General features: G+C 38.9%; 1 protein-coding gene and 1 pseudogene across 8 annotated transcripts in view; one reads left to right on the top strand and one right to left on the bottom strand.

The window, feature by feature from the left end:
• SRPK2 (SRSF protein kinase 2) overlaps positions 1-27,670 on the bottom strand; it is a 210,698-nt gene that overhangs the window by 49,010 nt on the left and 134,018 nt on the right. For all 8 annotated transcript variants that reach the window (XM_045564638.1, XM_045564630.1, XM_045564632.1 and 5 more), the window contains one exon: positions 25,953-26,107. In XM_045564638.1, the coding sequence (XP_045420594.1) occupies positions 25,953-26,107 (155 nt within the window). The remainder of the gene's footprint in view (positions 1-25,952; positions 26,108-27,670) is intronic.
• LOC123647489 lies at positions 224-930 on the top strand (annotated as a pseudogene).

Genomic DNA, 27,670 nt, shown 5'->3' with positions numbered 1-27,670 from the left:
TTCTGAAACTCTCTTCCTTAGCTGTTTTGAGAGGCTTGCAGGCCAAAGATAAAGATGACTCCTTTTTCCTTGCCCAGGAAAAAACAAATTCTATTAATAAGAGTTAACCAGAAGTTCAGGAGCCACTGCAGTACACTGAGCTCCATAAAGACAGCACCGGGGCAAGTGAGGGCCGGACGGGCACTGGGCGACTCTGTGCCTCGCTGAGGAACAATAACTAAACATGGGCAAGGGAGATTCTAAGAAGCCGAGAGGCAAAATGTCATCATACTCATTCTTTGTGCAAACTTGCTGGGAGGAGCACAAGAAGAAGCACCCAGATGCTTCAGTCAGCTTCTCAGAGTTTTCTTCAGTGCTCAGAGAGATAGAAGACCGTATCTGCTAAAGAGAAAGTTTGAAGATATAGCAAAGGCAGACAAGGCCCGTTATGGAAGAGAAATGAAAACCTATATCCCTCCTGAAGGGGAAATAAAAAAGAAGTTCAAGAATCCCAATGCACCCGAGGTCTCCTTCAGCCTTTTTCTTGTTCTGTTCTGAGTATCGCCCTAAAATAAAGAACACCCTGGCCTAACCATTGGTGATGCTGCAAAGAAACTGGGAGAGATGTGGAATAACACTGCCGCAGATGACAAGCAGCCTTACAAAAGGAAGGCTGCAAAGCTGAAGGAAAAGCATGAAAAAGATATCGCTGCATAACAAGCTAAAGGAAAGCCTGATGCAGCAAAAAAAGGAGTCATCAAGGCTGAAAAAAGCAAGAAAAAGAAGGAAGAGGAGGAAGATGAGGAAGATGAAGAGGAGGAGGAAAAGGATGAAGATGAAGAAGATGATGATGATAAGTTGGTTCTAGCGCAGTTTTTTTGCCTTGTCTATAAAGCATTTAACCCACCTGTACATAACTCACTCCTTTTAAAGAAAAAAACTGAAATGTAAGGCTGTATAAGATTTGTTTTTAAACTGTACAGTGTCTTTTTTTAGTATAGTTAACACACTACCAAATGTGTCTTTATAGCTAGTCCTGTCCTGGTGGTATTTTCAATAGCCACTAACCTTGCCTGGTACAGTACAGGGGTTGTAAATTGGCATGGAAATTTAAAGCAGGCTCTTGTTGGTGCACAGCACAAATTAGTTTTATATAGGAATGGTAGTTTTTTCATCTTCAGTTGTCTCTGATGCAACTTATATGAAATAATTATTGTTCTGTTAACTGAATACCATTCTGTAATTGCAAAAAAAAAAAAGTTGCAGCTGTTTTATTGACATTCTGAATGCTTCTAAGTAAATACAATTTTTTTTATTAAAAAAAAAAAAGAAGAAGAAGTTGAGAACTCCAGGATAGACAATGGTCTAGGAGGATTTTCAGCAATGTCTCTTTATTTTCTACTAAGGCTAATATTAAGTATTATTTAATTTTTGCTGACATAGTTTCTCAGCCCTCTGATTATAGAGTTTCTCTCTATAATCATTAAAAGCTTTCAAAGGACTAGGGAAAGACTGAGAATGACCCCAACACACAGTCATAAAAAAAAGGAAGGGGTGGTAAAAAGAAACGTGTTCACAGAAAGATAACAGAGGCACATTCTGTGTCACTGAAGATTTCAATTCTTCCTCTCTCTAAAATTGATAAAACAAGTCAACTAATTCTCAACAGAGAATTAGTAAGTATATGGAAGATTTGAACACACTATCAAACAACTTGACCTAATTGACATTTACAGAACACTCAACAACATTTGTACTCAACAACAAATATACTTTTCAAGTACACACAGAACATTTACCACAATAAATGATATATTGGACCATGAAACAAGTATCAACAGAAATAAGAGGACTCAAGTCACACAAAGCATGTTCTTAGACCACACTGTAGGTAAATTAGAAACACATAAGAGAAAATACTCTAAAATTTGGAAACTAAGTAACACACTTCAAAATAATCCACAGGCTAAGGAAGAAATAAAAAAGAAATTAGAAAATATTTTATACTATATGAAAATGAAAACTCAATGTATCAGAATCTGTGAAATACAGTTAAAGCAACACTTAAGAGAGAAATTTATAGCACTAAATATGCCTATATTACAAAAGAAGCTCTCAAAAGTAGTACCCTCCGTTTCTGCCTTAAAAAACTAGAATAAGAGCAAAGGTAACCCAAGCTGAATAGAAGAAAAGAAATAATAATGATATGAGCTGTAACAAGTGAAATAAAAAGCATAAAAACAATCAAAAAAATCAGTGAAACAAAAAGGTGGTTCTTTGAGACAATGAAAATAATAAATGGCCAGGGTGATGGGGGGAAAACAAAGAAAACACAAATTATCAACATAAGGAATGAGTGAGGTGATGGCACTACATATTTTAAAGACATTAAAAGGATAACAAGGGAATATTATAATTTCACACCTATACATATGAAAACTTTGATGAAACGGAAAAATACCTTAAAAAGACACAAACCACCCAAGTTCCAACAAGAAGAAATATATACCTGAATAATGTTGTATCTATTTTAAAAACTAAATATATTGTTAAATATCTTCCCATAAAAAATGCACTGGTGTATTCTCCAAAACATTATGGAATCAATGCTACCAATTCTATACAAAATCTTCCTAAACAGAAAAAAAGAAGAAATACTTCCAATGTCATCCTATGAAGTCAGCATTACTTTGATTCCAAAGACAGGAATTTTCTTTATGACATAGACAAAAAATTACAGACAAAATTTCAACAAATCAAATTACTCAATATATAAAAAGGATAGTTCATTATAACCAGGTGGGGTTTATTCCAGGAACACAAACTTGCTTTAATATTCAAAACTCAATTGATGTAATTCACCATAATTAACACACTAAAAAGGAAAAACCAGATGGTCAGCTCAACAGAAACAGAAAAAAACATTTGACAATATCCAGTATTCATTCCTGATCACAATTCTTAATAAAGCAGGAATAGAAGAATATCTATGAAAAACCTATAAATAACATCAGAGTCAATAATGAAAGACTGAATGCTTTCCCCCTAAGATCAGAAACAAGGTAAGGAAATCTGTGTTCTTAACTCTTCTATTTACCATTGTACTGCAAGCTCTAGCCAGTACAATCAGGCAAAATAAATAAAAAGGCATCAAGACTAGAAAGAAAGATGTAAAACATCTTTATTCATGGACAAAACTTATATATATATAAAAGCATACATATATACACACACTTATCTATAAGTAAAAGCTGAAGGTATCTGCAAAAAAGATACTAGAAATAAGTGAATGAAAACAGGTAGTGATCTATATACTGGCAATGAGAAATTGAAATCTTAAATATATAATTTCATAGGGAAATATTTTTGATGCTACTGACAAAGGATGGGAATACCCTGTACAATGAAAACCACAAAACATTGCTGAAAGACATTAAAGAAGACCTAAATAGGCCAGGCGTGGTGGCTCACGCCTGTAATCCTAGCACTCTGGGAGGCCGAGGCGGGAGGATCGCTCCAAGTCAGGAGTTCGAGACCAGCCTGAGCAAAAGCGAGACCCCATCTCTACTAAAAAAAACAGAAATTATCTGGACAACTAAACATATATAGAAAAAATTATCTGGGCATGGTCGTGCATGCCTGTAGTCCCAGCTACTTGGGAGGCTGAGGCAGAAGGATTGCTTAAGCCCAGGAGTTTGAGGTTGCTGTGAGCTAGGCTGACGCCACAGCACTCTAGCCAGGAAAAAAGAGTGAGACTCTGTCTCCAAAAAAAAAAAAGAGAGAGAGACCTAAATAAATGGAAACATATGCTCTATTCAGGGGTTGGAAGTCTCAATATTAAGATGTCAACTCCCCCAAGTTGATTTATAGATTCAATGCATCATCATCAAAATCCCAACAGGCTTTGTAGAAACTGACAATTGATTCTAAAGCTCATATGGAAATTCGAAGCATTGATTTTGTACAAGGTACAAAGGAAATACAGTGAAGAAACGGTAGAACTTTTCAACAAGTGGTGCTAGAACAACTGTATATCCCATGTCCAAAGGGAAGGAAGGAAAATGATGTGGGAGAGTGGAGGGGAAGCGGAAAAATAAAAATAAAAACTTCTGATCCATACCTGGCATCAAATGCAATTAACTCAAAATGGATCACAGCCTTAACTGTAAAACCTAAAACTACAGAACTTCTAGGAGAAAGTATAGGAGAAAACCTTCTGACCTTGGGTAAAGATTTAAGACACCAGAAGCATAATCCATTAAAGAACCAAGTGATAAACTGGACTTCATCAAAATTAAAGACATTAAAGACATTAAAGAAGAAAAAGACATGCCTCAGACTGGGAGAAAATATTCTGCAAAGCATATAACTGATAAGGACTTGTATCCAGTTTTATTTTGCATTTCATTAATTACTGAGGTTGAGCATTTTTTATGTTCATTGTGGCTAGTCATATTTTCACCGTGTGAAATGATTTTGATTTTTCTAATGACTATTTGTTATTTTATTATCACTCTCCAGACATTCCTTACATATTCTAAACACTAATTCCTTCTTGGTTATACATGCTACAACTCATGTCAATACTGATCACCTCTAAAGAAGACCTGGTAAAGCAAAAATGAAAAGATTATATGCAGAGATACCAATGAAACCTTTTGATGACTTGCTACTATTACATACTCACCACCACTTTCCTTCACTAAATAAAATCATTTAGGACTTATACAACTAATCTTGTTATTTTAATGAAAGGATAACTTTCACTACATTTCAATGTAATGATTATTATAAAATAATCAACCTAATAAGGCTTTATACGAGTCTAGATTTGAAACTAAAAAGAAACTGAAAAGAAAAAATAGGTATAAAAAGAAATTCTTGAGACAGTTAAGTAAATATAATTAAGAAATGGTTTTAGATGACATAGAATTATTAATTTTCTTAGGTGTAACAATGATATTTTGGTTAGATAACAGGAGAATTCCCTGTCCTTAGATATTTGCCGAGGATTCTTGGAGTAAAGTGTCATGCTGTTTGCAACTTCCTTTTAAATAATTTACAAAAGAAAAAATGCATGTATATAATAAAGCAAGTAAGATAAAATGTTACCAATTCTTCAACAATGCTAAAACGTTAGCACCCTCCTCAATGGAGGATATGCAGGGATTCACTTTAATATTCCTTCAACAGTTCTATATGTTTGACAATTTCCCTAATAAAAAGAATGTCTTTTTAAAGGAGATGGAGTCTCACTCCATGGCTTAGGCTGATCACCAACTCCTGGCCTCAAGCAGTCCTCCCACCTAAGCCTTCCAAGTAGCTGTGACTACAGGTGAGCCACCACACCCTGCTCAAGAATGTCATTTTTGACTAGTCTCTTGTTTGTTCCAAAGGTGCGCTGGTGAAAGGAGCTATTGGTAGAGACTAATTCTAACCAGTGGGAAGGACAAAGGAGGCAGACTCTACAAGCAGCCAGATAATGCACAGGGGTGGGACCTCAAATTTTCTAAAACAAACTCTAAAAAACAAGTTAATAGGGAAAATAAAATTAAAGGCCTGCTCAAGGTCCACTCTAGGTTTTTGGCATTTATCATCTCATTTAAAGTGAACACTATTGGGATACTTTACCATCATTCCTACTGAACTAGTCAGGGGAAAGAGGCCTAACACAGTTATGCACTAGTCCAGTATAGCCCAGGAAGTGAACATTAGAATCAGGATTAGAACTGAGATCTGCCAGATTCCAAAAACTGCAGTTTCATGGTTTAGTATTCACCCCATCAGCTAACATATGTTCTTCTTTTCTTCATGACTAGGATTCTAATATCAATTAAGTGCATGGTGTTGTGAACAAAGAAAGAAAAAGGCTGGAGTAAAATATAAACTGCAGTTTTAAGTAATGGCTATTTTCTCCGTATAAGATAGCAAAAAATATTGCACAAGTTAGAAATGGATTATCTGTCAATGATTCTTAAGAATCTATTGTAACTGGCCTTCATTCTTTACAACCATTTTTTAAGTGCTCTAACTTAGGTTCTAAAACAAATATGAAAATACATTACTGCTTCAAAATTTTATCACACATACTTCCTAAAATTTAACAGCCATAATCTCTAAATTGTGAAGAATCCATTTGCAGCTGATATCAAATAAAAATGCTGAAATCTAAGAAAACAATATTTTCTTCATTAGTAATTTAAAGCACAATTTAAATCTAGGCCGGGTGCGGTGGCTCACGCCTGTAATCCTAGCATTCTGGGAGGCAAAGGTGGGAGGATTGCTTGAGCTCAGGAGTTTGAGACCAGCCTGAGCAAGAGTGAGACCCTATCTGTACTAAAAATAGAAAGAAATTAGCCAAACAACTAAAAATAGAAAAAAATTAGGTGGGCATGGTGGTGCGTGCCTATAGTCCCAGATACCCAGGAGGCTGACGCAGGAGGATTGCTTGAGCCCAGGAGTTTGGGGTTGCTGTGAGCTAGGCAAGAGAGTGAGTGAGACTGTCTCAAAAAAATAAATAAATAAATAAAAAATAAAAAATCCATCGATCTCATTCACTACAATAGAAACTTTAATGATAACCCTAAATATGAAAAGGCATCAGGACTAAGGGTATTTTTAGAAGCAAGCAAGCAATAAGGAAGGTTCTGGCACAGCCATTAACCAACTCCCTTCAGACTGGTAGAGAATCAAAAGATGTTAATCAGAGAAACCATTGTTACTTAAAAATTCTTGAATGTGAATGAATCTCTGTTTTTGCAGTCACATAATCCCTACAACGCTAATGAAGGGAAAGCTGCAGAGAGAAAACAGAGCAACATTCCCATCTATCTGCAACCTAAAGAGATAACAAAAATTACTTGAGGGTAAGATAAATATGGTGAATTCTGAAACTATTTTTGCAGTGGGGCTACTAAGATTAAAAGAGAGTCCACTGACTGAACAACGCTGAATATCTGAAATGTTAATAGAAAGGCCAATAAATAACTCCAAAGCCTTGCCTACTGACAATTACTTGACAGAGGTTTGTGCTTGGATTCAGGAATGCTGACTTGAATCTCAGCACTGGCATTTACTATTGTGACACTCAGCAAGTTAATCTCTCTGGGCACTTGCCCCTACCTCACTCAGAACTACACCCGGGTATACATACATTAAGTGCCACCTAAGTGTGTTTGTTGTTGTTCTGCCATTACTCCAACGCATTGTGAATAACAACACAGATTAATAAATCAGCTGGTCAGGATTAAGGGTACTGTCTACAGCTATTTAAAATAGTACAGCTAACTGGCCCAAAGTGTAATGTAACTCATTAGCATAGCCCAATTAGCAAAAAATTTTTGATACTCTTGATATGATGATGACAAATATCAAATAAAAAATAAACTCACCTTTTTATTAATAGTTTATTCCAATTTAAAATATTCTTATAAGAGAATCAAGACGTTTAAAATTCAAGTTTCACAGTCACCTTCCAATAGGTAACAGACTGCTGCTTATTTCTCAGCGGTGGGGGGCATGGGGGTGTCTTTCTCTCTGGTAAGCTAGACACCATGTTAAGAGCAGCCCCGTGGAAACACCCACATGGCACAGAACTGAGGCCGCTGGTGGACAGCAGCGAGGACCTGAGGACTGCCAACCACCAGCTGAGAGCACGATCCTGCAGGCCAGGCAAGCCTTCAGATGACTGCAACCCAGCTGACAGCTTGACTGCAACCTCATGACAGACCCTGATCCAGAACCATCCAGATAACTCACTCAATTCTGGACTCTTTTTGGAAACTATATAAAATCAAAAATATTTGCGTTTTAAGTTGCTAAAGTTTGGGGTAATTTCTAACATAGTAATATAGCTAATATATTAATAGCTGACATGAAAGTAGCACTAAACAGTATGTGTGATACTCTTGTACTTATTATATTTATTGTAGTAAAGTCACTTTAAGAACACTGACCACTTTACCATCCCCTTAGAGGGACTTATAGAAATTTTGTTAGAAAACAATTCTCCATGGGTCTCTTGTAATTCTGCCCATTTTTTGAACAGAGACATTGATGCCCTTTATTCCAGGCTATCTTTCAAAGGTTTCTACAGTAAACAGCCTTAGAAAATAGCGATGCTATCTTCCACCAAAGCTGATTTGCTGTCCAGGATAATAATTATCTCCCCCAGGAGCAAAGGCTGGGCAGGTTTGGTTGTAGGTCTTTATAATAGATTAGGGTTTCCTAAGCTAGGAGTTCCTTAGATGTCACACAAGCATCCACCTGGGCCTGCCTCCCCATCACCATGGTTGGTTTGGGAGGAAGCAATACAAACATGAAGCTCAAGCTGGTTCTTTGCCTCTGACTCTGGCATCTCATGGCTTCTGCAAGCACCCACGAAACTGTGACAAGTTAACTCGTTAGCTTGCAAGTTAGGTAAAATCTCAGAAATGTCTTGGTTCTTGATAAACCTGTCTTTGTCACCAGGAGAGTCAGGGGGGAACCTCTTTTTTCATCTTATGAAAACTGTCAGTCTTAGAATTTCTTTTCTTGTTTTGATGACTAAGAAACCCAAGACAAATCTGTAACAATCTCTCAAATTGTACAGATCCCTATTAATAAATCTTTTTGTTTTAATCTTAACCTATTATTTCTACTCTATAATTCTTCATCTATTGTATTATGTATATGTATCTGTAAAATTTCTCAAGTTAAATATGTCAAGTGTTAGGATACAAATAACAGCTACTTATCCTTCAGGATAAACTCAAGCAGGGCCTACTTCCAGGAGGCATTTCCTGATTTTCCTGGCTGAAAAGTAACTCTATTCCGTGTTTCCCTTATGCACCTCCATAATGTTTATAGACTTCTGCTACAAAATACAATGTAATTTATTTTAGTCATTCATCTTCTCATCTGTCTTCCCCAGGAGAATATATACTCTATGAGGACAGGGACAGGGCTTTCTTTAGAGACAGTATCCTAAGCACCTAGCACATAGTACCTGGATCGTAACAGGCACTGAATCAATATATGAGAGAGAAAGAGAGCAAGAGAACAAACATGAGTCTGAGAGAGAGATGGATGGGAGGGTGGTTTGGCCTTCTGTTCCCTGTCCTCTGGTAAGGGAGTAGTGGTATACACTTTACCAGTTCAAAATGTAGGCTAAAATTAAATTCTGAGGCAATATTATGCTATAACAGAAAAAAGGGGACAGCCCTAAGGAAAAGACTAGACAGAGGAAAATCACAGCAGCAAGAAAGCACATTTATGGTGAAATAAACAGTTCTGCTTGGTGCTAAGAAAGAAAACAAGAATGGTCCACTGGGGTCAGATTGTGAAAAGCCTTGAGAGTTGTGCAAAAGTTTGACTTAGTTATTTGTGGGAAAAAAATTTATAAAGTATACCCTTGGAAGATTACCCTTATGACCAGACAAGGGAAAATGAACTAATAATCTAAATGTATCCCAAGTAATATCATATAAAAATATTAATACTGCAAAGAGAATTGCATACTGGAAAAATTATGTTTTATTATACTGCAAAATTAAAATATATAGTACTTAAGGCAAACTGCTAAGAAAGATAGCAAAGTGAGATCATACTAGGTTGGTGCAAAAGTAATTGTGGTTTTAGCATTGTTGAAATTTGCTGTTTGATACTGGAATACATTCTTAAATAAATGTGGTTATCTTATACATCATTTTGATGGCTCATTTTTTGCTTTACTTTTTTTGCTAATGACTTATTACTTGCTGTTTATTTTGTATCTATTTTAGACTATGGAAATGATGTTAGACAAAAAGCCAATTCCATTGATTTTCTTATTCAAGTCCAAAATGGGTCATAAAGTATCGTAGACAACTCACAACATCAACAACACATCTGGCCCAGGAACTGCTAAAGAAAGTACAGTGCAGTCGTGGTTCAAGAAGTTTTGCAAAGGAGACGAGAGCCTTGAAAATGAGGAGCACAGTGGCTGGCCATCGGAAGTTGACAACGACCAACTGAGAACCATCATTGAAACTGATCCTCTTACAACTACGTGAGAAGTTGCCACAGAACTCAACGTTGACCACATTCTACAGTTGTCTGGCATTTGAAGCAAATTGGAAAGGTAATAAAAGCTTGATAAGTGGGTGCCTCATGAGCTGACCGAAAATCAAAAAAATCATCACTTTGAAGCATCATCTTCTCTTCTTGAATGCAACAACGAACCGTTTTCGATTGGATTATGACGTGCGATGAAAAGTGAACTTTATATGACAACCGGTGATGACCAGCTCAGAGGCTGGACCAAGAAGAAGCTCCAAAGCAGTTCCCAAAGCCCAACTTGCACCAAAAAAAGGTCATGGTCACTGTTTGGTGGTGTGCTGCCAGTCTGATCCACTACAGCTTTCTGAATTCCGGCAAAACCATGACATCTGAGAAGTATGCTCAGCCAATCAATGAGATGCACGGAAAACTGCAATGCCTGCAGCCAGCATTGGTCAACAGAAAGGGCCTAATTCTTCTCCATGACACCACCCGACCACACGTCGCACAACCAGCACTTCCAAAGTTGAACAAATTGGGCTACAAAGTTTTGCATCATCGGCCACGTTCACCTGACCTTTCGCCAACCGACTACCACTTCTTCAAGCATCTTGACAACTTTTTACAGGGAAAACGCTCCCACAACCAGCAGGATGCAGAAAATGCTTTCCAAAAGTTCGTAGAATCCTGAAACATGGATTTTTATGCTACAGGAATAAATAAACTTATTTCTCAATGGCAAAAATGTGTTGATTGTAATGGTTCTTATTTTGATTAATAAAGATGTGTTTGAGCCTAGTTATAATGATTTAAAACTCATGATCTGAAACCGCAATTACTTTTGCACCAACCTAAATATTTGTTAAGATCCTGAGTAAAGCTATCATGGGATCCACAAATACTAAAGAGACTAAAGTACAGTATTAGCTGCTGACATTTACAAAGCTAGAATCAGATTCTCGACAAAGAAAATTAAATAAATACAAATAACGATTTTTTTCCTGCTTTTATGACCAACTATCTTTCTTGTCATTTTGGTGCTATAATTTTGTAGCTGCAGCAAAATTTTTCTAATATATTGATGTTGACATTTGTATTTTTCTAGAAAAGACCCTCAAGAATGATAGAGCCCACAATGGAAATGCAAATCACATTCTGGAGAAAGCCAGTAATTAAAATCCTAATCTACATTCTAGAGTCTAGAACACTCAGAATCATTTCTCAATCCTGTAAGAGTGCTTTAGAATACAACATTTTACATGCACTTGGGTGTAGGTAAGAATACCAAAATGAGCAACGGTTAACATCAGATCATAAATGACTAATGGCTGTTTTTAAGAGGCTATGTCTAGGGATTTACTTGACTCTAGTTTGGGTCACAAGCTTTTTTCTTATACATACACATATAACTAAGTGCTCAATTTCACTGAACGTATTTTGAGTACATTGATACTCTCCAAATCTCAGATTCCATAACTACAAGAGTTAATGAACACATTTTTTTTATATGTTACCAACATTTTTTTGTTATTTTTTAAATATATACTACCAGACACAGCCATTTCTACCTTCGGGATATCTTTGACAAAAGAATTCAAACCACTCCTCCAAGAAATATGTTATAAAATTTACCCTTAAAATGAAAAACTGTCTATGGAAAACAAATATAGATTCTTTTAAATCTAGTTATTAAGTGTATAGTTAAGATACTTACTTAATAGTATACTATAAGCTAAGTACTGCAGAGGAATACTACAGGTTTAATTTTTCAGGTGTAACTTTGTCTTTTTACGAAATCAGTCTTTATGCCTATGCCTCTTCATTAATTTTGGTTGCTAGAATCTTCTCTTTTTTTCCTCCTTTCTTTCTTTTTTTCTTTCTTTCTTTCTTTTTTTTTTTTTGCAGATTCCCCTGAATGCTCATGAGAACGATATTCCCTCAGTGGCTGCAAGTATTAACAGTTTATACAGGACTTTTATAACTGAAGTCAGTTTGGCTGGATATAAAATCTTAGGCTCACATTTTCTTTCCTTGAGTATGTTAAATGCATTACTCTATGTTTTTTGGCTTAAAGTTTTGCTGTACAAAATCTTAATGACAATCTGATTTTTCCCCTGGTAAGTCATGGGGTCTGACTGCCTAAGAATTTTACCACTACACCTAGCACACTAAGGCTAGAATGTTTACTGGGACTTTGTGCTGATTTTTATTTTTTTATTTTTTTGTCTTATTTTTCTTAACCTTTTACTTACTTGCTTTATGGGCATTGGAGGCATAAATAGGCATTACATGAGGTCATCAAAGGGGCTTTTCTCAATAATAAAGAAGATGAGGTTTAGTAGATCAACTTGGACATTGTTCATTATCTACTCAAACACTCTGGGCTTATTGCTTGGTTCTTAACTATGTTCTGGATAAATAAAACTATGACATATTGAATTATGAACTGGAGAAACATAACTGATCTTAGAATGAGAGAGTCTTATTTGGGTGAAAAGTAGAGTTCAGAATCCATTTGAAAAATAATGAGATTTCTGTTACAACTAAAAAAGAATTATTTTAGTAACTAAAAAACTTCTAAAATAAAAAGAACTAAGAAAGCGGCTCCCTATTTAAAAGTAAAAGCCATAATTATCCACACTAAGACCTCCAAATCTAACTAAAAAATTAAGTTCCTTCAAGAAATCAAGACCTATTGTTGTTTTCAGGCTCCTACTATTCCTGAAGTACAAGGGTGTATCACAGCACATAGCAATGTCTGACTCAACCATACAACTAAAGACACGTTTCCCAGATGTATATTACATTCTCTTGTAAAAAAAACGATGCATAAAACATTGCAAATTATCCTTATTTCAATGAAATTCTCAATAATTCTTCATAAAATGAGAAAAAGAACAAAGGTTTTCTAGATGAACTGACTACAAATGCATAAGTAAAAGTTCCTTCATATATATGTGGAAAACAAAACTGATTTTTAAGCCTCATTCGAAAGCTCCACCTAGTTTAATAATCCAAGAATAATTCATACTTTCCAGTTTAATCATCATCAAAAAGTCTAACTCATACACCCACTTGTGCATACTCCTTCCTGTGCTAGGCACCCAACACAGTAATTTCGACATACTTAGTAGACTTTAGGCTTAGGACTTATAAACCATACCACATGAAAATAGTATTAGATTCATTTATGTCCTAGGAAAAGCATTTAAATGACTACACCTACACATAACTGTAACTGTACATACTTGAAGAAAGTCTGCTTCACCCTTTTATTAATTTCTTGTGGCTGTATTCTGACAGACTGTGTCTCCCAGGAAGGCCATACCACTATCTCCCAAACCACCTGTGCTTCTAGAACCTTGATCTTCTACTATGAAGAAATGGACTCTCATTCCCCTCCTCATGAATCTCAATGTGCTTCTGAACAATAGAATGCAGCGGAAGTGGCTGTGGAATTTCTGAGGTTAGGTCATAAAAGGAACGCAGCTTACACTTTGCAAGGTGTAGGTTTGCTTTTGGAACTGAGGTGCCAGCTAAGAAGTCTGACTACCGTGAGGCCACGGCCATGCTGTGAGGAAGCCAAGCCTCGTGGAGAGGACATGCGTGGGTGCTCCAGCCAGCAGTCCTGGTCGTTTACCCTTCTAGCCCAGGGCCAGACACGTGTGCTTCCAGATAATTCTAGTCCCCAACCACTCAGTCAACTCAAGCCTTTGTGATGTCTGAGCTGAGGCCCCAGATATCATGAAGCAGAGAGGCAAGCCGTCCCAGCTTTGCCCTTTCTAAATTCCTAATGCATAATAAAATCATGAGCAAAATAAAAAGGTGGTTCAAGGCTGCTAAGTTTGGGGATAATTTGTTACACAACAATATTAACCAGAACAGTCTTTATTCTGTTCACCACAACGACTATGCAAAACCTCCTCCACCGTTCTCTGCAAGAAACATATGCCCTCAATCTTTAAAAAACTGGCCATCTCCAAAAATCACTCATTTTAATTCTTTTCTTACTGGCCTTCTGACTTCTCCCCAGATTTCTTCTCTTCTGCCTAGAAATATGCTCAGATATCCCATCCTAAAAAAATTTTTCCTTGACCATATCTGACCCCACTCCCTACAAGCTACAATCATTTCACTGCTAAATTTCACCAAAGAATCTGCTCTGTGTATACATCCTCCCCTTGACGTCTACACAACTCATCGCTGGCCCCAGCAACAGGTCACTAGAGACCCTCCCCACAGGCAGTGCCTGGGCCTCTCAGCCTTTATCTTACAGAACCTGTGGCTTAACTGAATGCTGCTATTATTAAATCCTCCTTTTCTGAAACCTCTTCTTTTATGCCTCAGACCATGTAGTCTTAGAAAGAACACCACCATCTCAGTATATCACCAATATGGGCAAAATTACTATTGTCCAGGCAAGGACTTTGGTCTGGGTGTCTGAGAAGACATTCATGTTTAAAGATTCATGGTGAACATTGGTGTACTAAACAGAGCTGCAGCAGCTATTGGGAGGATCAATAAAAGGTATAAAATAGGTAAAACTATCTTTAATAAGAACAGAATCAGATAGGCAAATAAGTCACAAGAAAAAAATAAATGTAAAAGGACAAAAGAGAATAAAGCGTACTGAAGATGTGATTGCTGGTAGGAATGTAGCCACTTGGGAAAACAGCTAGCTCCTCAAAAAGTTAAACATGGGGTTACCATAGGACCCAGCAATTCCACTCCTAGATCTATACCAAGAGAAATGAAAACAAATGTCCACTTTAATGCTCATACAAATGTTCACAGCAGCATATTCATAAGTCAAAGAAAACATGATATATCTAGACAATGAAATAGCATTGAGCATAAAATGAATGAAGAACTGATACACAGTACAACAAGAATGAAACCTGAAAACATTATGCTAAGTAAAACAAGTCAGACACAAAAAGCCACATATTGTATGATTCACATGTTTATATGAAATGTCCAGAATAGATAAATCCGTAAGGACAAAAAGTAGAATAGTGGTTACAGGGGCTTGAGAAAGGGAGAATGGGGACCGACATATGTTTCCTTTGAGGGGCGAGAGAGAGTGATGACAGTTCTGTGAATATATTGAAAATCACTGAACTGTACCCTTTAAAGTAGAAAATGTTATATATTTGCATTATATCTCAATTTTAAAAAAAGTATGAGAAAAAAATAACAAGTTTTCAATTACTGTTTTCTAGGCAACATAAAACAGACCAAAAAAAAAAAAAATACCCAACAAAATCTGGAACTTCTTTACTTCATGTCACTCTTTTCGATTCCAAGTTGAAACAGGAGCCAATACAAAGAGAGGAAAATCATCCCAGTTCTACCCAATCCAGAATGCTAAGAAGGAGAGAAATCTGAATTTAAAAAACGCTAAGAATACAGTTCATTTTTAGATTAGCTCCAAGTGGGAAATAAAAGAATAATAAACTTGCCTTATTACAGGTTCTGTTTATAAATGTTTTCATAATACTAAGACCCCAAATAAGAATCAAACATGCTTGGGCCTTGGAAAAAATTAGTGGACAGCTCCAAGGAGCCAGAGTTTAAGAACTAATTTGGAAGAGTGTCTCAGTTTTTGGCCCAGAGCATAAAACAAAAAAGTTTTACACTCCAGTGAGCATGTAAGGGGGTGGAGGGAGGATGGGACAGAACATGAGTAAAGACGATGCCATCTCGTGGACTGTGGACTCTTTCTCAAACCAGACTCCAAGGCCCAACGAGGAGGCCAGCGGAGGTGGGCTGTGGGCCCAGCACTGGGCAGACCCTGGGTGACAAGAGGATCTGGGGGAGGCATGTGGGCAGGTCTCTCTCACTACTCCTCTGCCACAGAACCTTGCTTTGCACTGAGGACAGTGGGGACAGCCACTGGAAGCATTCTCTAAGTGGCACCAGCAGGAGCGAGGAGCAGGAAGGAGGATCACAACAGACTGCACATGCTGACTCCGGCCCAGATCCTGCGCACCCTCCCCTGGGGACTTCCGGATCTGAAAGCGCAGATCGGGGGGCTGACAGGTGAGGACAAGAGCTGCTGACATTTATAACAACTGAAAGTATGACCCATCTATATCCAAACAAAGGAAGATTTGGGTTACATAACTGAATGTGTTCCAGAATAACAGCTGCCACAATCGCAGTTCCTCAGTCTGCTCCACATCAAGTAACACACATCTTGGTTGCTCTCCTATCTCCCTGACTGCTATGTCTGTTTCTTTTACTTGCTCCTTCTCCTCTTGTATTCCATTAAATTTCTCAAAGGCTTGTCATTGACCAGCCTCTCTGCATCTTTTTTTTTCATCACTTACCAACCTTTATATAATCTGTTTTGCCGATCAAATCTATAATAATTATGTAAGGTTTGGGAACAGACCACAAGACCACCTTCACTCCTAACACAAAGCACAGAGTCTGGGAGTCCCAAAGACCATCCTCAGGTTCAATAATTTGCCAGAGAAATCAAAAAACACAATAAAAGCTGTTAGATTCATGGTCACAGTTTATTACAAGAAAAGGATGACACAGAATAAAATCAGCCAAGGAAGGAGACATACAGGGAAGAAGCCATAGGATTCCAAATGCAGGTCTTACCGAGGTCTCTCCCAGTGGACTCACGGACAACATTAACTCCTCTGGGTAACGACATGTGACAAAGAGCACAGTGTACTGCCAAACAGGGAAGCTCACCCAAGCCTTGGTGTTCAGAGTTTGTACGAGGGATCTGTCATGCAGACAGGGTTCACTGCCTACATGGCTGACCTCCGCCCCTCCAGAGGCCAAGCTAATTAATACCAGGAACCAAATGTCTCACCATAAGTCACCTTGCTGGATTATCAGGCATGGCCCAAAGCACCCAGATAAACCAAGGCAATAATCAGGCAAAACGTTCCACTACCTCCCAAAAGCCTTGGGCGAAGGGCAGACCTCTCTCTGGGCAAGGTTAAGTTCTTTACTACATCATCTCATGAGTCTCAGCTTCATGTTTCTAACTGCCTTCTTGATATTCCCACCGAGAGTGGAACACATCAAAATTTCCCGTAGACCAACTGTGACCTGACTATTTCTGTTAATGCTGCCAAAACTATTTTTTTTAATAATTATTATTTTTAATTGATAAATTATAATTGTATATATTTATGGGGTACAATGTGATGTTCTGACACAAGCTACACTATTTTTTCCTATTAGGAATTGAGGCAGCTCATAAAACCACAATACAAGATATAAAATTAGAAGGAAATTGGGGCACAGAAAAAATAGCCCAGGAAAAAGTAAAATAGAATAATGCTTTGGTGAAGTCAGGACACAGAATGCATGCTATAAATTACTGTTCACTTGTTAGAGGTGGGCTGCACATTTGGCTCTGAGCTTCTTCATAGCCAAACAATATCCAAAGCAAAGAAGAAATGACAAGCAGTTTCATAATTCACACAGTCCATTAAAATAAATGATGCCTAGAAGGCACTACTCTTCTTCCAGTTGCTCCAGGTTCAAGATTGCATTTTTTCCACTGCAGCCCTCTACATTCAACAGCTTGGCAAATGACAAAGATGGGGCCTCTATGATGTTGCTTGCTTTTGTCCTCTCCTTTATATGTACCTTCTCTCTAATGTCTACCATCCAAGATTTCAAATTAATCTTCCTTAAATACAGCACTTACCTCTTTAAAACCTACACAGGTTCCTCACTGTTAAGTTTTTCTTTTTTAAACATTTATTTTTCTCTATTTACCAAGAAATACATGCTCAATGCAGAAAACAAAGAAAACCAAAGAGGTAAAAAAGAAAAACATAAATCCTATAATCCAGATATAACTAAGTACTGCCACATTTGTTTTTAAATTGTGGTCAAATCCACATACAATTAAAGTCAAAGATCTTGTGTGTACAATTCCCTCCTATTTGACAAATATATACACCCTAATCAATACACAAAACACTTCTCCAAAACCCCATCATGATTCCTGAAGTTCCCTCCCATTCATGTTCTCTACCAGGCATATGTATTGCAAATACCTTCCCTCAGTCTGAAGCTAGTCTTTTCATTTTTTAAAATGTCTTTTAATCAGGAAAAGTTTTTAATTTTAATGAAATTTAATTTATTAATTTTATTTTATAACTAATACTTTTTACATACTCTCTAAGAAATATTTCTCTACCCCAAGGTTGTGAAGATACTTTTCCATCAGAAACTTCATAGCTACCGCCACACCAAAAACTATACAACATTTCTGAGAGCAATAAAGACCTAAAAAAGTGGACACAGATATCATGTTCATGAATTGGAAGAGTCAATATTATTAAGACATGTCTAAAATTTTTATGTATAAGCTGACTCTGAATTTACACATAAATACAAAGGGCCTAGACAAGTCAAAGCAATCCTGAAGAGAAGCACAAAGTTGAAGGACTTACATTACCCACTTCAAGACTTCTGTATGAAGCTACTGTAACCAAGACAGTGTGGTATCAGAGCAAGGACAGACCAACAAAGGAGTGGAACAGAAGAGAGTGCCCACAAATAGACCCACACACAATCAACTGATTTACAAAGGCGCTAGGCAATTCAATGGAGGACGAAAGTCTTTTTGACAAATGGTGCTGCAAAAAGTAAACAAAAGTATATAATGAAATAAACCCCTATTGCAACCTCATACCACACTGCTGACATTTTGGTAAATCTCTTTCACTAAAGAGGTTTTTAAAAAGATCACACCACAAAGATTCTCTTTCTGTGGTGGGTTTTGTTTTTTTTTTTGGACAATATTTCTAAGTGATGCTTTAATTTATTTCATCACATATTTCTTACCCTCATATCTGTCCTGATGCTTCCAGACTACTTTTCAACCTAATCCTCTACCATGGGCTTTCAGCTTCCCCACTTGTAAAGAAAGCAGAAGCACTTGCAACTCCTCACCACCTTCTTTCCGTGCCTCCAGGACTCAGCCTGAAGCGTCCCATTCCCTCAACAAAGTCCAAGTACTTTCATCTGGCAGGTCCCCTTGTAGTTTTCTGTGAAGTCTTTTCTGATTCCTCTGACCAAATACAATCTTACTCCCTTTCTAAGCCCTCATCCATCTCCCTTTTTTCCTCTTCTAATTAATGAACCACACTTATGAAGGTGAAAAAAGATATTTGAGTAGTCTATTCAGGCCACAGATTGTTATACCTGAATGCTGGCTACAGAGTGGGGAAGCAAGATAGGCAAAGCCTCTGCCCTTAAGTAGCTTACGCTCTAGGGGTGAAGTCCATAAGGTCATAAACGACAAAGTAGGGATGTTTCCCATTTACTTCTATATTCCCTTTAGGAAAATATAACACTTTGCACATAGTCAAGCCCCCGTGAAGGAACCATGAATTCAAGTGTTATGCTATTTAAAGCATACATCACCAATATCCTTGTCAATTTATAGCACCAAAAGGTCTACCAGAAGTCAGAAGTCCTCAGTCTCCATAAAAGAAATGCAATGAGGCCTTATGTAACAAGTTCAAGAGTATCTATTACTTTATTCATACAGATAAGCAGGGTTTGTTTTCAAGGCTTCAAGTAAACCACACTAAGCCATCTAATTTTTAAAAACACATGAAAGTGTAGTAAATTAAGTACGTATGCAGGATTAGTTGTTTTAAGTGAAAGAATTGTGAATAAAGATTATTTTTATTTCTATCAAAAAGAACAGACACCAAAGACTATACTTTTATAAAATATTTGAGCTGCATGGCACCATTTTAATAAAGAAACCAGGAATTTTGTAGGGCAGGGTTTTTTAATCCTGGCACTACTGACATTAGGAGCTGAAGGATTTTCATTACGGGGAGCTATTCTGTGCACTGTAGGATGTTGAGCTGTCCAATAGATACCAGCAGCAGCCTCAGTTATGGCAACCAAATGACTCCAGACATTCACAAGGGAGCCCCTGGGAGGAAAAATTACCACCACCCCCCCGTGAAGAACCACTAATGTAGGACTGTTAACATTACTTGATTGTATACTATTAATACCATTTCTAAGGCAGCTTTGTGTGTGTAAGAAAGGAAGTCATCTGGCATGTTTCTACTGTTTACATATTTACATTATTTATTCCAGATTCTAAAGAAGATACCGTCCCTAAGTTTCTACACACTCAATATGTATGCCACTCAAATGTGTGTAGAGTCTAGAGCACTGTGGGTGACTTTAAGAAGATTTAAGGGGCCGGGCGCGGTGGCTCACGCCTGTAATCCTAGCTCTGGGAGGCCGAGGCGGGTGGATCGCTCGAGGTCAGGAGTTCGAGACCAGCCTGAGCAAGAGTGAGACCCCCGTCTCTACTAAAAAAAAATAGAAAGAAATTATCTGGCCAACTAAAAATATATATACAAAAAAATTAGCCGGGCATGGTGGCTCATGCCTGTAGTCCCAGCTACTCGGGAGGCTGAGGCAGTAGGATCGCTTAAGCCCAGGAGTCTGAGGTTGCTGTGAGCTAGGCTGATGCCACGGCACTCACTCTAGCCCGGGCAACAAAGTGACACTCTGTCTCAAAAAAAAAAAAAAAAAAAAAGAAGATTTAAGACAGAAACGAAGGACATGTATTCTGATTTGGGTGCTTCAGGCAAGCCAACCTGCTCATGCCTTCTTCTCAGACCCACACACAGCACCAGCACTCTGTCTATCCCTTAGTCGCACCCTAACAATAGAGAGAATTCGTTCATCCAGACAAGCAAACATTTATTGTACTATGGATGGCTCAAATGTGGTGGGGTTAAACAAAACACATGGCCCTTGACCACAGGGAGCCTTGCAGACTAGGAAGGAGGAGACCAAAAAGGAACACAGAAATAAATGTGCAAGTACACACCATGATGAGTGCTGGGGGTGGGGCACTACTGCGAGCAGTCAGGATAGGGCGGGGCCGAGATCTGATTAGGGGTTTGAAGAAGGCATTTCTACGGGAAGCAGCATGTGTTTTCACACCAAGTCAGACCACAACTGTGTTGGAACTGATGTCTCCAGAAATAATCCAAGTGATGAAACTGCACAAAGGTGCCACCTTATCTAATGACTTAAGAGAACTATAAAACAGAATCTCCAAGGAGTCAGTCAGTGCGGGCAGCCTGATAGACCAAAGCAACGCTTCCCCGGTCACCACGCGGCAGGTCACCGCTGCAGGTATGTACTGAGGTTCTGGAAAGCTCAGGAATGTAAGGTGGCTCTAAGCAAGGACACCCCCACACTGCCAGTCAGTCACACATTGAGGATGGAGGGAAGGGTCACTTTACTGAGCTGTAGCTTTGGAGTTGTAAAAGAATGGTACATGCAGTCCTTAGAATGAAACAGACTTTAGCCTTCAGTGTGCACACAAAGCACCCAATGGGCTTGTTTGAAGACTTGGAGTCCGAGTCCTACTGTCAGGGATTCCACCTCAGGATCACAGCACAACCTAGGAATGCTCACCAGGGCCCTGGTGACTGAAATCCCACGAGGCTCTAGAAGCTCCCCACGGGAGTTTTTTGCTCAGACTCACGAAGTGAGTGTGTGTCATGCAAGGTCCCGGAAGCACTTGTTCACAGCTGGCCCTGCGCCTGGCCCTTGATGCCCATGCACTTGGAAGCAGCATATGAAGAAACTGCACAGCCTGCTGCTATAGCTCCCGCCCAGAAAACTGACAGAAGGCGACATGTAAAAAAGACAGGTAGTGCTGACAGCTCTCTGCAGGCCAAGGAAGCACCCCCAACACAGGAGGGGGTCAGAGAGCTACAGGACCAGCAAGTGCACAGAGCAATGAAAAATGCTTTTGCAATACTAGAATTTTAAATCGTGGTTTTCTTGTTAAAATAGCTGAGAGTCCACAGTTTTAAGGAAGGAAAGATTTGTGAAGGTAAGAAGGTAAAAAGAAGGTGAAGAGTTAAGATACAACTTGGCTGGTCATGAATGGTTAAGAAAGGCAAGGACCCAAAGCCTCACCGCCGAGTGACAGGATTCCAGGTGACTTCTGCCCCCTACCCCGGAAGTGTCTGTATTTCCTATGAATAAATATTTCTTTTGTAAAGAGAAAAATATGTGGTGTGTTTTTACTGCTGATGATTTTTTTTCTTTTTTTTTGAGACAGAGTCTCACTTTGTTGCCCGGGCTAGAGTGAGTACCATGGCGTCAGCCTAGCTCACAGCAACCTCCAACTCCTAGGCTCAAGCAAGCCTCCTGCCTCAGCCTCCCGAGTAGCTGGGACTACAGGCATGCGCCACCATGCCCGGCTAATTTTTTCTATATATATTTTTAGTTGTCCAGGTAATTTGTTTCTATTTTTGGTAGAGACGGGGTCTCACTCAGGCTGGTCTCGAACTCCTGACCTCGAGCAATCCACCCGCCTCGGCCTCCCAGAGGGCTAGGATTACAGGCGTGAGCCACCGCACCTGGCCTGTTGATGATGTTTTAATGTATTTGGGGAGAACTGAGAAGCAGTGGTAGGGCAGAGGTTCTCCAAGAATAAACAGGAGACGTGACAGAACACAAACTGGTGGCCCAGACTAAGCAGAATGCACTCCCAGCCTGTACAAGCGACCCCTGCCCTTCCCCCTTCCTGGGCAGTTCCCCTCAAAGCCATCCAGCAGGGCCAGGCGACAAAGGGTGTCAGTCCACAAATTAGGTAGGGAGGGAAGGGAGAGAGGACAGACATGGCAGGGATGGTGAACGGTGACTCGTTACAGAATGGGAAATCAGTCAACTAAGTCACCACAATGAGGATGGTAAGAACTTCAGCTCTTACTTTCAGAGAAAGGAACCACAAATACGGAAAGGGAGAAAATTGTGCTGAATCGTCTGGTGTTAGAGATATCAGATTAAAGTCATGGACTTTAATATACACATGGAGGCCAGGCGCGGTGGCTCACGCCTGTAATCCTAGCACTCTGGAAGGCCGAGGTGGGTGGATCGCTCGAGGTCAGGAGTTCGAGACCAGCCTGAGCAAGAGCGAGACCCCATCTCTACTAAAAAGAGAGAGAAATTATCTGGCCAACTAAAAATATATATAGAAAAAATTAGCCGTGCATGGTGGCATGTGCCTGTAGTCCCAGCTACTCGGGAGGCTGAGGCAGGAGGATCGCTTAAGCCCGGGAATTTGAGGTTGCTGTGAGCTAGGCTGACGCCACAGCACTCTAGCAACAAAGCAAGACTCTGTCACAAAAAAAAAAAAAAAAAGAATAACTAAACAGTAGAGATATCTGGAAAACACCATCTTAATCAGAACAAAGCAAAGCTGTGTGCCACCTGACGGGACAGGATAGGATGAGATGCAGTGAGGAGAACACAGCATCACTCCTGTGGTATTCCAAACTGAGAAACATCGTACAAAATAACCAGCCTACAATCTTCAAAAATGTCAAGGTCATGAAGCCAAGGAAATATTGAGGGACTGTTGCAAATTAAAGGAGATTAAAGAAACAAGAAAATAAAATGAAATGTGTGACTCTGCCATGGATCCATTTCATATAAAGGACAATACTGGGCAACTGGCAAAACCTGAATGCAATCTGAGGACTGCAAGGTAGTAATATTAATGTATCAGTATTAACTTCCTAGTCTTGATGGTTGTATTTTGGTTTATATTTGATTGTAGGCAAAATATACTAAAGTATTCGGGGGTGATAAAACACCACGTTGTTAATAAGCTCAACTGGTTCTTGGGGGAGAAGTTATCTCTTCTGTCCATGAACAAAAAAATAAGAAGGCCACAGCACTTATCCAAGACATTCCAAGCAATTCCCTGCACTCTCTGAATGTATGTCAGTTACCTTGGACAAACTGTATGGTCTATACCATAAAATTCATAGAGTAGTGCATGTGTCGCAAGTAATGCTAACTAGAAGCACAAGTTACTTACCAAATTTCAGGGAGGGGTGTATAAGGAGATAATCTTACAATCTCCAACATGCCTTACTGAAGCTGACTTTGATACTCTGTACCAAGGTTAAAGTTCAGTGACTGTTACATAGAATCAGCCCTGAATGTGGAATCCTTTATTCTTAGACCTATATTTGGGGTTGGGATGTCTACTGTGCTATTCCCCAGAAGTAGTAAGGGGATGAGTATTGGTTACATATCCTGACCCACATATTGGAGAGCAGGTGTAAGGCAGACAGTTTTTATTCCAGCATGATAGAACTTTTAAAACAAAAAAAAAAAAAAAGAAAAGAAAAAAAAGGAAGGAGAGAGACAGGGTTTTGCTCTGTTGTCCAAGATGGAGTGTAGTGGCACGATCATAGCTCACTACAGCCTCTAACTCCCGGACTCAAATAATCCTCCCTCACTTCAGCCTCCCAAATAGCTAGGACTACAAAAACATGCCACCACGCCTGGCTAATTGTTTTGTTTGGTCTTTTTCTAGTTTTTTGGTAGAGACAGGGTCCTGCTATGTTGCCCAGGCTGGTTTCCAACTCCTGGGCTCAAGCAATCTTCTGGTCTCAGCCTCCCAAAGTGCTGGGATTACAGGTGTGGGCCACCATGCCCAGCCTGGAGGAACATATTTGCTGAAGAGAACAGCTCCTAAAGAATGGTTCCTACAGCAGCAAAATCAAATGACAGTAAGCTAAGAAATGCAGATGAAAAGGGAGGATAGAAAACACCTTCTTTTCACCTTTCCAAACTGTCTCTGTAGCTATCTTTTATTAGACGGCACAGACCTTTGAAGTCATAACCACTATTCAGACAAATGTCAAAAGAGATCCACATTCTCTTTTCTAAGGAAAACATTGATTCTATGTGTAGGCACCTGCACCTATGGAAGAATAAGGTTAGAGGAGATTAATTCTCATACTTTCATAGCAGACTAATTTTCTCTTCTTCTTAGAAAATAACCAAAACTACATTGTTCCTTAACGAACATACAAATGACTTGCATCTACCTGAGAAATAATGAATTACTAAGTCACTGTAGAGACCGAAAAATTCACTAATGCTCTATGGCCTGAACATGTGTGCATCTTCTGACATGTACTCTAATGCTATATAGAATCTGATACATCATATAAAATCTACTGCAAATAAACTTGTCTCACCAACTGCTCAGAAGCTCAGAATTCCATGGAATTGAAGTCCAAATGAGTAAGTTAAGTAACAAAGCAGCAGCCAAATGAACACAGCAACTTCCCTGTCTCCTAGATTCTCAGAGTCCAGTCTACACAAAGCATCGTATCTAGATCATATTGTTCTCAATATTCATCATACAACATGCTTGCCCTTTAGGAGTTTAACTATATGCTCTTGGTCTTTACAAAGCATCAATACAAGAACACTCCACTTGAATAGTTTCTATGTCTTCTATGAAATCATAGTTGAAAACATAATCCCCTATGTCACACAATGGCAGAAGCCACAGAATGTCTTTTTCGTTAAATACAATGCCAGGGAAGAGTCTTTCTCTGTAAACAAATGTGCATGTTTTCTTTCCACAGACAATGAATGCTATGTAATTCAATGCCATACAGAGAAAGGAATGGTTCTCTTTTATCCTTAGCAGTCAGAAAACTGAAAGTCAAATACAGTGCACAACAGTTATAATTAGCTCCCTTTAGGAGCCTGGTACCTTCTACTCCCTACACTCTTCTTAGATACTTTATGATGTCCTTTGTCTTTAACTGCCCTAGTGTATACCATATTTAATTCTACCAGATTTAAATACTTTTAAAAGTACCTAGAGTATGTCTGTATATATATTCATTTTATCTCTTAAAATTTTCTTTCATATCTCTTACATTTTCTGGTATCATGCTATGTTGAGCCTAAGATATATTCAATGACCTAAGAATTTAACATGATACTGACATAAGGAGGTTAATTTAATAGACTAAGCAGTTTGCATCACAACCTCCCCTTGTTTGTTTCCCCAACAAAAATTAGTGGGTGGCCTAGGGGGGAAGGCCAGCCCCACACAGCCATGGTCACTGCCATGGTCGGCACATCACCTTTGCAGTAGTCCGCAGGGTCCTCTTGCTCCTCATCGTCTGATCCCAGGATCTCCTCCTCTGGCTCTGGGGGTGTGGGTTCTGGCAAAGGTGGTGGTGGTGGCGGCGGCGGTGGAGGAGGAGGAACTAAAGGAGCTTTCTGCTGAGGCTCCGGCCTGAAACAGTGGAAAGAAAATTCCTATTTACTTAGAAATAAATCTTGCATTATGGACACACTTGACTATCTTAATATGGAAAAAATAAAACTTGTTACACACTTGGAAGAAATGACAATGTCACTTCACCCATTTTAGCTCAATTCAAGTAGTGTTTCAATATACATATCAGGTGGGGAAAAACTACCCCATTTTTATAGGCAACTTTTCACTCAGAGATTCAGTATTTCTTAAGTTCTGCCAATGTTATGAAATTTAAATGAAATGAAAGCATATCCCATGATATATAGCCTTATTAGTTAAAAAACATCCCACAGAAATTACAAAAAGACAGAAGCAAGTAGCCCTCAACTTTTATAAAAGGGTTTGATTTCTCTTACTTGAAAATCAGAATACCTTTCCCATAGAAATAGTAGGAATGAGTTTAGGTTTCCAGGATAACTCATAAAAGCTGATTAATACATACTACAGCTAAAGTATGGTTATTTTCACTAGGGAATTCAGTTATCTACCAATCTTACTTATCAAAAACACTGTTCAAACTAGAAATTAAAGACCCACTGTTAGTCAAGTACAAATAGAGTCCATATACTAAAGCAAGATTTGCAATGGTTATTTCTACTTGTCACAAAAGGTTAAATGATGTTTAGTATACTCTTTTATAAAGTATAGGAAAACCTGTTATACAAAAGAGAAGTTCATGAGCTTTAAGATGTAAACTTTGAAATTTCTAGAATAACTCACAGATATAGTAAGTACATTTGCTTAGAAAAGTAAAGTATACCTAATGGTCCTATGAAAATCAAGCTTTCGTTTACTATGAAAGTTAATTGCTATTTCCAACCATGTCTCAATGGGGAAACATGAACCAAAAGTCTCAACTTGGACACTAGCATCTCTCCCTCAAACTGTGCTACTAATGGGACCACTACTGCTCACCCTGAACTGGCCGCAGCTGTGTGGGTAAAAGTTAGGGTGGGAACAAGTACATGGGACAGGAGTAAGGAGTGAGACTGAGGAAGGTTCCCCAGAGGCAGCATCAGCAGGGTGAAGTGAGGAGGTCCCCAGTTGTTGAGAGAAAGTGGAATCGAGAGCCACTGATGTGATAGACAACTGTCTTCCCCACCCTAGCCTGGTACGCATTCTCCCTTTCTAAGACCTGGATTTCCTTTGGGGCACTGCTACTGCCTGCACAAAAGAAGGCTGATGCCAGATCTTTCTCTCCTCACTGCAGTACAGCCTAGGGCACATAGCCAAAGCTCGCTCTCCAGCCTCCGAACCCTGAGAAGGTGAACTATCACGGGGTATAAGTGCAAGCCTGTCTGTAGCTGCCATTAAGAGAGAGGGCAGGGCCGGGCGCAGGGGCTCACACCTGTAATCCCAGAACTCTGGGAGGCCGAGGCAGGAGGATCGCTCGAGGTCAGGAGTTTGAGACCAGCTCTGAGCAAGAGCGAGACCCCATCTCTACTAAAAATAGAAAGAAATGATCTGGACAGCTAAAATTATATATATAGAAAAAAAATTAGCCGGGCATGGTGGCACATGCCTGTAGTCCCAGCTACT

The sequence above is a fragment of the Lemur catta genome, chromosome 11 (assembly GCF_020740605.2).
Source record: "Lemur catta isolate mLemCat1 chromosome 11, mLemCat1.pri, whole genome shotgun sequence".
NCBI lineage: Eukaryota > Metazoa > Chordata > Mammalia > Primates > Lemuridae > Lemur > Lemur catta.
This window is presented reverse-complemented; position numbering and strand designations above follow the sequence as displayed.